Source organism: Phycodurus eques, chromosome 8, assembly GCF_024500275.1.
Source record: "Phycodurus eques isolate BA_2022a chromosome 8, UOR_Pequ_1.1, whole genome shotgun sequence".
Taxonomy (NCBI): domain Eukaryota; kingdom Metazoa; phylum Chordata; class Actinopteri; order Syngnathiformes; family Syngnathidae; genus Phycodurus; species Phycodurus eques.
The window spans coordinates 27,923,227-27,936,159 of NC_084532.1; the positions used below are offsets into that span (position 1 = coordinate 27,923,227).

Consider the following 12,933-nt stretch of genomic DNA (forward strand, 5'->3'; position numbering starts at 1 on the left):
ATCCTTTGGGCTCCAGGGAGGTTTTTACATAACGATCGTCACAACCCTTCAATGCCGCACGATTGAAAAAGTATTTTATATCCTATTTTTCGAGGAAAAAAAAAAAAAAACTTGGCATGTTACGATAAGAAATTCACATTTTCTAGAAGTTGTAATGAAGGCAAAGTCGTATTTTTTAAATATTCTTTCAAGATAAAGTCCTAATATAATGTTACTAAAGTCTAAGTTTAATCAGGAATTTAAAAAAATTACAACTTTTATTCTGGAAGACGCCTTTATTCTGTTAAAAAAAAAAAAAAGGCATTATATTCTCAAACAAATACACCTTTATTCTCAAATAAAATCGGACTTTATTATGGTAATAAGCCTTTTGTTCTTAATAATCAACGCTATTCATGCAAGGATGTCAGATTTTTGTGATACGTCATCATCATCATCATCATAGTTTTTAGTTGGCCCAAACGTTTACGTCGGGAGCATGAATTGGTTTAGTATATTTATTTTATCAGTGCGCCGGTCCCCATCTGTACAGTAAGTATGCACTTATTTAAATGACACAACATAATATGTAGTGCTAATTATTTACCACTGCTTTTTAGGATCCACGATGAGTGTATTTCTCCAGATAGATTGCAAAGGACACCTCGGGTGTCAGGTGGGATGTTGCGCGACATCACAGCGCGATCATCGTAAGCATCAAAACGAAACATCGCAGCGCGCAACTGTACCACGTTAATCATCTGGGCCACAGCTTGGAAGCCATTGAGAAGAGGGCAAACATAAAGACAATACATCAATGTACGAATGTGTGCCGATCGCTATTGGTTGAACAGTTTTGCTCTGACCGACCAATCACGGGACGGAAAAATGCTGACAATTTTGTTTTGGCGACACCTTCACAACATCTGGCCACCTTCCATTGAAATTGGTCTCCTTTGCAGCGCGAGGACGATATCAGGTGGTGGCGCTACTTGCCAACCGCCAATAAACACCACAGAAGAAGAACGAGGACGGACGATACGCGTGTGCGGGTTACGTGGACGGCAAGTTTTTCTTATTGAAAATCAAACCCACAAAATTAATTCGGGTGTTTGGATGAAGGGAAAACGTTTCAACTTGTATCTCAAGGCAGCACGTTAGTTGAAGTCGCACGGGCCAGCGGGTACCGATTGTGACGGCCCTGGGCAGATGAGATTGACGTAGCAACGCACAGAGGCTCAAATCCGATTGGCCCCCCAAAAATATAACATCCACCCCCACGCAGCCAAACAGAGAACGCACTGTTGGGAGTCAATTCAATCCATTTTATGGAGCAGATATTTGAATTTGAGGCTGTAAATGTAGGTCATTGCTTCAGATAGCGTTTAGGCCGCCACTGCGATGGCCGCTTGCCGTCTTATTGCTCATGATGGATGGAGCGGCTTGCCCTTCCTCATTGATATTCCGCGAGGCTCGCTCCCCGACTCTTAACGGCTATTTGTTAGCGCACAAAGAGGCTCAGTGTCGGCAACGAGCGGCCTGAACGGATCTCCCGAGCGGCCCGAGTCAGACGGCACCGGTCGGCCGCGGCTCGCGTTTAGCGAGGCTTAAGGTCAGGCCAGACGACGCCCGAAAGGGAGCGAAGGACGGGGGGGGGGGGGGGGGGGGGGGGGGGGGGGGGGGCTTTGTTAAAAACAAAAAACAAAAAAAAAAGCCATTTGCTGAGAAAACGGCGAGACTGGAAAATCACGTTTTCCTTTGATTCTTGTTCATTATTGCTCTCCTTCACGTACTTTTAAGCTTTTAAACAGGCGCGACGAGTTCACTTGGACGGCTCATAACGAGGGGCCTGCACGGTTTACTTCTTCCCAGTGCTGGGCAGAATAATTCTACATATTTTGACATGAACTGATCATTAAGAATTCAGCGGGGCGGATTGTGATTGTTGATGTTGTCTTGAAGCAAATAAGGCATTGTTCATCCAGTTTCACCTTGTTTGCCGGCTAAATAACACAGGAAGTTGAGCAACGGTACGCCCACGCTGGCGTGGAAGCGGGAGTTTAGAACATGCGGCGAGAGGTTCCAGATCGAATTGTTCGTTTTCCCCATGGCTAAATGTATTTAAATGCCCGTCCCGTCACAGTTAAGAGGGCACACCTACTGACGCCATTCACACACGTACACGCGAGTGGTTAAAGCGCAGACCGGTCATCCAATCGCATTCCGACGCCGTCACCGCCTCGCAGATAGTCGGAATTTGTAAATTGCGTGGTGGCGGCTCACTACAGGACTCCAATTGAAACAAATCACAGGCGGCGGGAAGGTTTTGCAATAATGGAGCAACCCCGCTACCTACCGAGTTCTGTAAACTCCGACTCTCTGTGAGGCAGTGAAGGCGTCCAAGTGTGTTCGTGATCGGACGAGGGAGTCAATAAACAGGATGTTGACCGACCACAGCTCGTCCTCATGTCGTCGTCTTTTCTCCGTTTCAGGGATTGAGGCTGCCCGTCAGCGAGCGTTACTGTTTGCCTTCATCGAACTTGTGCTTTTGTTATGTATTTTGCAAGTGACCGTGCTACGGGTCTCATTTTTAGTCAAATATTTCCAAACGTCGCTAGTTTGCTGCACGGAACGAGCGCCTATTCCTTTCAGTGAGGCGTCCGTGTTGTTAAAGCCAAAACGCGCGATTGGTGATTAATCGAGTTCAACCTCTCATGGGCGTTTGCGGAGTGGTAAAGTCGACGTGTCGACGTCTCGATTCATTGGCTCAACCGCTAAAATGTGTCGACAAACACACACACACACACATGCACACACTCCGGTCTGGCGCAGCTTCAAAAGTCATAAGGGGGCGAGTGGCAAGAAAAGCACAATAAGCCCAAACTAAAACGTACACTTGGAGTAAATCCACGGTGGTGAAGAGAGGCCTCCACTTTGTGCCTCTGCAAGTCCAAAATTGTCCGTCGTCGTCTCGGCGCTGCCGTTCGGCCCCAAGATTCCGCGTCCCGAAGCGCCCCGAGTCCTCACCTTAACTGCGCCCTACGCTCCGCGGCTCGTACCACCGGCAGAGCGAGAGGGGTGCGCCGAACAGCGGAGGAATGGCGCGCGTTTTAGCACAAGTGTCCCTTTGACTTCTCGTCCTTCCCTTCGGTGTCGGCTGAATGACGTCAGAACGTTAAATGACGGTGAGAGAGGACAGACGGGGAACGTTAAGAGTCTTGGGTTTCTTCCAGCTGCAGGAGTGGTCAGAGAGCTGTCAGTTACCTCACTGGACACTCGGGGTTCTCTCGCTCTTTACCAGAAGGTGGCTATAGTCGGCCAGTTGTCCCAGCCCCCCTCGGTGCCCGTGCATTTCCGGCCCGATGAGGCCCTGGCGCTGCGCGTGGTACGGCACGCCGTTGTCGCCGTTGCAGTTGAGCGCCTCGTGGCTCCAGCGAGGCTCCCCGTAATCCATGTGGGGAGCGGGCGCCGAGACCACCCGCCGCCGGTCCGGAGAGTCCTGCGGCGTGGAGGGGTAGATGTAGTCCCCCGCCGAGCTCCTCGGGGCGCCCGCCGGACGGCCGCCGTTCCCGCCCCGCTGGGCGGAAAGGATCAAGTAGCGTTGGCGCTCGGCGTGCGGGGGCAGCGGAACCTCGCCCGGCTCGTCGATCCGAACCATTCCTCCGCCGCCTCCGCCTGCCTGCAGGAATTTGGAGCTCAGGTAGATGACCGAGTTGTTGGGGCAAGGGGCCCCGACGGCCGCCAGGAAGGTCCGGCTCTGGTCCCAGTCGGCGTCGGGCAGACGCACGACTCGTTTCTGCTGCAGCGGGGTCTGCTCGGGGGTGGGCAGCAAGTCGGGGTCCACGTCAACTTTGGGCCATCCGTTGGCCGCGACGAACGGGTTGTCCACCTGCGAGTCGCCGCCGCCGGTCCTCGTCACGCTCATCACCGAGCCGCTGGGGCCGGGGCCCAGCACGCTCTGCTCCTTGTCGCTCTTGCGGCGGGCCCCTTTGGCGCCGGCCCTTCGGCCGTGCCGGTGGCGGTGACTCATGATCCAACAGACGGCCAGGCCGGAGAAGACGGCGCCCGTGGCGAAGGCCGAAACGGCCGACACCACCAGCAGGTTGACGGACACCAGGCCGTCTGGCTCCTTGATGAACGTCTCTTTCAGTAATCCTGGTCAGAAAAATGGACAGAAAAGCTCATCAGTCGACAGGCACGTCCATCTCAACTCGAGTAGATTCCGCCGCTGTCTCTACTTTCTACTCCTTACTTTGTCATAAAAGGGCTCGTTAACTCTCGGGAACCTCTGCGACGCATTGAAGACGCGCGTAAAGAAAGGCAAATTCAACCGCAGCTTTATTGATTGATCGATTGTCGTCGTTGTCGGCTACAAGAATTTTACTCGGTTACAACATTTTTGATTTTGTTTCAACTGATTTAGGACAATTTTTTTATCTGAAAATGAGTTTCTTTTTCTCTTGTTCCGGTTAGTTTTTTTTTTAAATAAATCATCGGCTTTTCTTACTAAATCAATTACATTTTGTGACATTATCGGTTGATTTTTGTTAATGTTTCTCATCCGAGATAGGTTAAAAAAAATAAAATACTTGATTGAGCAAAATAAATGTTATAATTGGATTCAGCAAATCAAAATCAGCTAAAAAGCAAATCGTAGACAATAAATGTGTTGTTGAGTGTTATGAAGTTTGTGGTGAATGCGTTGCCAGGCCACCACGAACTTTTCATTTTTTATTTTTTAAATCTTGTTTTGTTTTGCTCAGGCAGGACCAGTTCAGTCCTGATTATCTTATCAGAATGCAGCTGTCTCCTGTGTCCCCCCCCCCGGCCCCCCGGCCCCCCTGTCAGCATGCGCAATATGCAAGTTAATAAAAGAGAAATTAGTTTGTGTGCAGTTTTTTTTCTTCCCTCCGTTTTGCCACGTTATTAAAACGGATGTGGTATACAATTGACAGTAAACATTCATTTTTACTTTGGTACTTTCTGGTTTTTGTTTTGCACAAGTATATCTGTACTCCCACTTAAGTACTTCAGTCACTTGCGTCCATGTGCTTAATACAAGATGCAGTTTAGACACGAGTTGACTCAACCGGGACAAGATGGCCTTTTTTTTCCCCCCCTCCCCGCGATGCGAGTGGGCACGTTTGCATGCTCTCCAGCCAAGGTTGCGCTGCTTGATGACTTTCATTCCATAAAGTGGAGAGTGATTTGAATAGCTCGTAAAAAAACGTCTCTCTTGATTGAGACTGGCTCTTTGCACTAGCATGTCTCACAACATTAGCTTTATAGGGAAAGAAACTATTGTGGCTTTAATTAGGACGTTTTATGACTGCATGTTGTTTTACTTCAGAGCACTCTTCGCACGTTTCTTTTTAGAACTATTTCTTGGGTTTCGTATGCATTCCCTCTTGAGAGAATCATTAAGTGAACTGTTGCGGGCGTGAATAAAACGCCAACGCAAGACAGGATGCCGTCCATCAATTAGGGAAATGCCCGAAGATGAGCTGAGCTCATGGGACTCACAACAACAACACACACACACACACACACACACACACACAAATTGCACCCCAGGATGCTTAAAGACGATTTCCCAACACGAGGCCTTAGACAAACAGACTAATTGCTGTTGATTACCACAATGATGGATGCAAAAAGTGCTAATGGGGGAACTAAAAAAAGATTGTTATAGAATTCTCATAGACATGAATTGTCTTAATATCCATTTATTGACTGTACGTCACTGAAGAGAAGAAAGGCATTAAATACCTGCTACCTTGACTTACAGTTTGTTTTGTTCTGTAACTAAGCTCATCACAAAATTTACTTGTATGTCAAATCAACTTTCCCTACTGAAATGAATTGAAATGCCATTTATCCGTTCACACACACGTACGTATATCGAGTGCATTTACCCCCAAAATTATTAATTAAGCGGGAATAAACCGCCAATAGTGTTTTTGGAATTAGTTCCAAAAGAAACAAGTAAAACGATAAATAAAACATTGGGAAAAAAATTGGGAAAAAATACAAATTGAAAAAAAGAAGAATGAAACCCTCGCTCCCCTCCTTTGATAGGCGGATGCGTGTGTGCCAAACTCTGGGGTGCCATTGTACAATAATAAATCCAATAGAAGCTGTAATACGACCCGTTGTTATCTGCATAAAAATGAATGAAGTGTCATCTTTTCTGATTTTTTTTTGTTGTTGTTGTTTTTTTTTTTTTTTTTTTTTTTGCATTTTGGGGTTTGTAAAAACGCAAAACACACTTGTGCAAGACAATAAAACCGCAAGACCTCAGCCCAGCGAGCAGCGGGGTGTGTGCGTGTGTGTGTCGCTGTCTCCAGAAGTCTCCGATAACTTCCACTCAAAGCCGCTACGTTTGTTGCCAGTGGATTTTTCTTTTCGAGAAATAGTCACGAGGGTTGTCAGAAATGTTGTCATGGTGACAAAAGTGGTACTTAAAATTGGCATGAGGCAGAACCGCCCCCTCCTTCCTCTAAAAACCAAGTGATTTAAAAAAATTAAGTCAGCACTGTGTGTATGATGATCGTTTTTTAAATATGTTGATGCGTGAAACTTTTCAAAAAGAATAAAACCTCCTCCGTCGACTCGAGTGACCTGACAAATTCATTGGTGGTCATTGTAATTGGTTGGTTATGGAAATTGCAATGACATCCAGCATGACCCCAGTGATAAGTTCAACAAAAAGCACACCAACACAATCGTCTTGAAATCATACAAAAAAGCTCTCTGACAACACTTTCAAGGACTCTACCAAGGTGAAACGACATATTTTGAAGTTTTTATTTTTTATTTTTTTGAAACAGCTCTTTCCTGTCGGAAATGCCAGCGAACGAACGGCAAGGTGGGCAAATTAAAAATAATTGGCTATTGTCGGTGCAAGGGCACAAGTACGATATTTTCAAAATGCGTGAAATGAAGGAAAATCCCCACCTCTGTTGTATCTGCACCATATAATGACATTAAAAGCCCAGCTTTGACAACAGTATCACTCAAATGTAAATCATGTATTCGTCAATAACTTTTGGCGTATTCTATTTGACAGCCGCGTCGATTGGAGTCGCCGCACCACCGATAAAGAGTTCACGCCCTCGCCACAAAGCCGCGAGTCTTTATTGACTGAAACCCGAATGAATCAACTGGCCTTGTTGGTCAATCGATGCCTTCTTCTGATTTAATTAAGTCCTTCATCAGCAAATGCGGTAGCGCTACATGTGGACACGGGCCTCCGTTCACAGTTCCATTGTGTGAATTTGCGCTATTGCAAATAAATCGAAACACAAGCAAAATTCTAACCACTCACTTAAAAAAAAAATAATCATCATATTTTCAATACTTAAGTCCATTTAATATCAGAAAATGACTTTTGATACTTATTCTCTACCATCTGTTTTCAAAGCAGTCCCCCATGTTGCCAGTTGTTTTCGAGCATTTTGACTGCTCTTTGAAGACCCACAGAATATTGTGCTCTGTGACAATATAAACACAAACTCTTGCAAAAGAAAGAGGCCACTCCCCCCCCCCCCCCCCCCCCCCCCCCCGCAAAAAAGTATGCTTTGAGCTGTTTCTATTCCTTAGTAATCAGCAGTAGAAAACAAGTGTCTTCCAAAACAAGCAAGCGACATTCGCTTTTTGTGAAAAGAAACGTCAAGCTGAAAGGGACTTTGACGCAACAATTTGTTTTCTTTTGTGACACCTCAAACTATTAAACAAGACTGAGAAAGGGCTTTTGATGGCAAAATTAATTATTTTCACATATACAACTAAGAAACATTGATTCACTGAATGGCTCGAGTTGAAACTCAGTGGCTTTTTGACATAATATTCCGGATTCACTCCTTGAACTGTGTCGTCTTTTCTAACAAATCAAGACACGCGGTTTTCTACTACCTACGACAACAAATAAAGTACTGTTTGTATCATATGTATACTATACATGCTCTGTTCAAGTGCCTAAACTTGCCCGACTTCTGATGTTGGCATTTTCCTCCCTCATAATCGACGTGACAAACTCAGATTTGCCTCCTAACTTTATCCTCTACTCAAAAGCTGTGCTAACATCACATCCAAAGCGATGCAACACCACCATTTTCACGGATCTGTTCGTCATTACAGTGGTTTTTACAAACCGGAATAGCATAAACAAGCTGGCTGAGAGACCCTCTTCTATAGCCAACCGTTGAAAAATTGACTTGACGAACATATTCGTCCATGGCGGTAAACGGTTGGATAGCAGTTGACGACGACGAACGTCCGCGGCGATCCACATTGCCTGGAGGAACGCACTAGTCATTCGTTCATTCTACAGACTAGATCTGCGGACGTGCGCCTCCGAGCAGGCGGACGGCTGGCTGCGTATACAGTATAGTGACGTTTCCCCAATAATACTTGCAATATACTGTATATGCAAATAAGCATATAACTTGCTGGTCCTTCTCCAGTGAATTAAAGATAATTGTCATCTGTGGGCCATGACACTGGTTTTTTGTTTTTGCATTGAGTTTGATGTCAAACCATTTATTTGTTATTTTTCCGAGACTCTGATCCAACAGAATTGACAGCAGCAGTTAAATTGTCCCGCGCCATTTTTTTGTTCGTAAATGGTTCCAAACAGTATTTTTGGGGGGTTTGCTCCCACTTCTCAGACAGTTCGTCAATGTCGGGCTCAGAGGTATTCCTTTTTTTCCCCAGAGAGGGAACTATAGTCCATCCACGCAGCATTAAAGGGATTGCTGCTACCATATATGGTCAATTGAAGCCGTTTCTTAATCCAAATGAGGCTAGACGTGCACGAGGTGGCAGTTTACTTATTTCTTGTGTCCGTATGACAAGCGTCCGCACGTTTGATAAATTCGGATTATTATTATTCTTTTTTGTACTCGCACACAAATTAAATTTCAGTCGTACGAACAAACTCCTTGATAAATGAGGTCCCAGGGCTTTTCTTCAAGTCATTTTTATTTCTACAAGGTGACTTTAACTTCCACCCAAAAATATTTTCCGTTCAGATGCTTGAACTTTCACTCAAGTAGCTCTTGCAAGAACCTTTGTACAAAGCTGTTGAGAACCCATGTGGAGGAAATCAATGAACAAAAGGAGGTGAAGGCGGAGGTGTGCGAGACGTGTAGTGTGACAAGTGAAGGCAACGGGCTCCACTCTTATTAAAGCAAAATGGAAGCCAACAGCCCAGCGTGTGTCAGCGTGACGTAGTCCACGCTGCTCTCCTTGTCCGACAATAATAAGACGAGAGGAAAGTTTTGCCGCGTAAGGTAGTGAGGAAAAAGATCATCCTTTTTGTTAGCCATTAATCCTCTCTCTGCATCGCCTCCATTAGCTACTGCCGCTTTGATCAGCGGCGTGACGGCGGTAATGGCTTATAAATTCCAAAGAAACTTTAACTAGTGTACAATTTCAAACCAAGGTCGCTGCTGCACGGTTTCTTTTCTCTCTCTATTTTTTCCTTCCATTATTACTTTGACATGGCAAACGTGACAGCTGTGCTGGCTTTTTTTTATTTTATTTTTTTTATAGGAGATGGGATTTTCCGTAAATCCCGTTGAAATGCGCTCGGCGTTGTCATTGCTGTGAATAAAATGAAGTGCTGGCAAAACTTATTGACGACAAGACAAAAAAAAACAAAAAAAAACAAAAGTAAAAACAAAATTCACGTGATGGTTTGCCCACAAGGCTCAATTTTTAGAATGGAGTAACCTCCCGATTAACCCAACAATTAATCGAGTCATTGGCTCAAAATGAGTTATGCATTATTCATCGATAACGTGAAGGCAAGGTGCAGCTAGCATTCGAGCGATTCGATTAATCTAGTTTAATCTAGTTTCTAGTTTAAACTAAGTTTTGTTTGCCTTTTGAGGCATATTTTTCCAGAACTTTTTATTCCACTTACGATTAAAACGTTTCCTTTTTTACCATCTCTGGTACAATTCTGAAGTAGTAGCACAATGTCCATTGAATTGAAGCAACACATGCAGAAAAAAAAAAACGGTTTAATTCATTCCATTCCATGTAATTATGTTATTATTGTATGTTTTGATAAAGTACATTATACGGTGTGACATATTTGATTAAAAACACATTACAGAGAGGCACGACTTTTTTTTTTTTTTTTTTTTTTTTCTTGTTGGTTGTTGTTGCTCCTTTTCCCTGTCGAAAAGCACTTGTCACCCTCATTGCTGTGTGGAAATTCATTTCTCGCGCACCGTTCCCGAGATAAGCTCATTCAAAGTATGCAAAGCACACGTGGTGGCTACGGCGTGTCGGTAATCATCTGCCTTTTGTAAAGCCGTCCAAATGAACATTGGATGAATTCATAACCGCAAAAAAAAAGTCTTAGCGGGGTTTCCCAACACGGCGGCGAGGGGCATCAAAGACCACTGGAAACCAATTTCCCGTCGACTGAAATGCTGCTGAACTGCCTCCGGAGCGATCCATTTATAAGAGACGCCTTTGCTCGAAAGTGAAGCCCCCTTGGAGAAACCCATTAGGGAGAAATATTGCCTGCATGTGAGCAATGGACTTAAGAGAAGGAGTTTACCAAACACACAAAAGTAGCATTTAGTGACAACTGGAGGATCCAAGGTTGATTGCGCAATAACAGTCATTGGCAGTAGCCTCGCCCGGTGCCCAAAAGCATTTAGATCTTTTTTTTTTTTTTTTTTTTGTGGAGTAATGTCGATGTACATGCACGTGTCTTTAAGAGGCGGGGCCTGGTGGGATGGCCTGTGACGTCATGAGTCCGCCTGTGAGTGTCTGGGCGTGAGCTGTGGCTGACAGCAGCGCCTGTACCGATTGTGTTTGTATGCGTTTTATTGTTCAATAAACAGATGGAAAGCGCTTCGGAGACTGTGGCTCTCCTTTCCCACACTTGAGGGCATTACAGAGAGTAAATAGATTGTAAAAAGCCTTTATTAAAAAAAAAATAATAATAAATAATAATTTGCTTTTTTACTGCTGATTTCTGCGATATAGCACACAGGTTCCACAAAAAAAAATATCTGTGATCTAGCGGCGGAAAACTGTACTTCACAAATTATGGAAGAACCCAGTTGTTACGATCCACCTGCATCGGGGCCAAGTGAGGCAGTGACCGAAGAGATTATTCAGACAGATATATTTCGGATTCTTCGGCCTTGGCGGAAGTCTCTGCTCTATTGAGCACGATTCACGTATTTTATTATTGTTATTATTGTTTACTAATATTTTACTTAAAGCGACGGGGCCACACTGGGTATTGCCTGCCCTGAAAATATATATTTTTTTAAATCCGTCAAATATTGATATATCCCACTGTTCAAACGCCGATGGTGTAATTTTTGACATTTTAATATATCGATACATGTGCTATTAAATGTGCGGAACAATGAAAACACGCCTTATGGATTTTTAACAATAACTGTCCAAAGGGTCCTCACGTATACTTCTTCCCGGTTAGACAGCAGCAGCTCGGGACATTTTGATTACGGCAGAGCAAACACACTCGCAACCCCATCAAAACAACTCGTTACTTGGCTTTAAAGCGGGGAAAGTGACTTTTTAATTGCTTGTAGACACATTTTTGGGTCTCTGGAGAGTCTGGCACAGCCATCGAGTGTGAAATTACAAAACCAACTCCATTTTTTTCTGACCTGCATATCGTCAGATAATGTATTTGTCAGCAGGCCGTCCAGCTTTTGGCCCGTTTGTGTCGTCTAATTACCTCCTATATTTCGAGAAATCTTGACAAGTCAAAATTGCCACTTTCCAAATAGAACTCTATAGTATTTACTTTAGAAAAAAACATATGTATTAGCAGCATAATTAAACAGAATGAATGAATTGAACAGTTTGTGCATCATGATTAATTCATTGCTGCTGCTTCTGGTGTGCGCAACCTGGCCACCGGGGGTCAGTATAATACAGTCATGCAGACACAAACGAAGACTAGTTTCACAACTACCGTGACTCAGTAAAGTGCAGTAATATTAGTCATTTTTCGCAGTGGATGAAGAAAGTAAGCCTGTGAGTTTTGTTATATTGTCTGTCTTACAATTTGACAGTGTTGTATGCTAAGGCATCGTCAGTCATTAATATGCTGCTCGCTGCTTGTATTGAGTCACTTCGCGATTCTTTTGCCACATTATTGATACGGAGCCGAGATATGTGGACACCTCAGCAGCTGAAAGATTCATCAAGAGCGCCTATGGAAGATTCACTGCGTGAACTGAATGCAGCCACCTGTGATCCCGACATTAATATTTCAAAAACGGTGCTGATAACCAGACAGGACACAGGGAATTAACTTGGCGAGTACAACTGTATAATTTATGACAGAAGGCAATGCTCAGCCTGTAATAGTGTGATTGGAGCGAAGCAAGCCAAGAAATGTTTTTCCTCGCCCTGTTCGTTTTTAATCACAGTTAATAGCAGCGCCATCACTCAGCGGATTCACACTCATTTAAAAATTTTAAAAAATTAAATAAAAAAAATAACAAAATTTTAATGTTGGGAGAGCTATGACTTTTCACACGTCAGTTATGACTTCAAAAAGCTCAGAAAAGCGCGGCAGTGATGCCTGGCTCGGCATCCAATCAGCTTATGCCGATGTCATGTCGACACTGTATATGTAGCGTGGCGCCTGGAGACTGCAATTTCAAGTGGCAGCATTTCCGCTGCTGAATCGTTGTTCGTCATATGTGCTCCCGCTATGTCGCATTTCAGAAAGACCCGCAATAATTGGGGGGGGGGGGGGGGGAAGGCGGGGCCTGGTGGGTGTGTGAGTGTCTGGGCGTGAGCTGCGGCCGACAGCAGCTTCTGCGTAGAGCCTGAGCGATATGTGATTTTGGGGCCGATGCCAATATCCGGGTCTAAAAAAAAAAAGCAGATAGTCGATAAATCGGCTAATATCCGATATATTGGCCAATGACAGATACATTG

The 12,933-nt window shown here is 44.5% G+C and overlaps 1 protein-coding gene across 7 annotated transcripts in view; it reads right to left on the reverse strand.

Annotated features, from left to right (window-relative positions):
- Nucleotides 1-1,674: 1,674 nt before the first annotated feature.
- The window catches only part of sema6bb (sema domain, transmembrane domain (TM), and cytoplasmic domain, (semaphorin) 6Bb), a 138,610-nt gene continuing 127,351 nt past the window's right edge, over nt 1,675-12,933 (reverse strand). For all 7 annotated transcript variants that reach the window (XM_061683459.1, XM_061683454.1, XM_061683455.1 and 4 more), the window contains one exon: nt 1,675-4,134. In XM_061683459.1, coding sequence (XP_061539443.1) covers nt 3,245-4,134 — 890 coding nt within the window. In that variant the 3' untranslated portion in view covers nt 1,675-3,244. The remainder of the gene's footprint in view (nt 4,135-12,933) is intronic.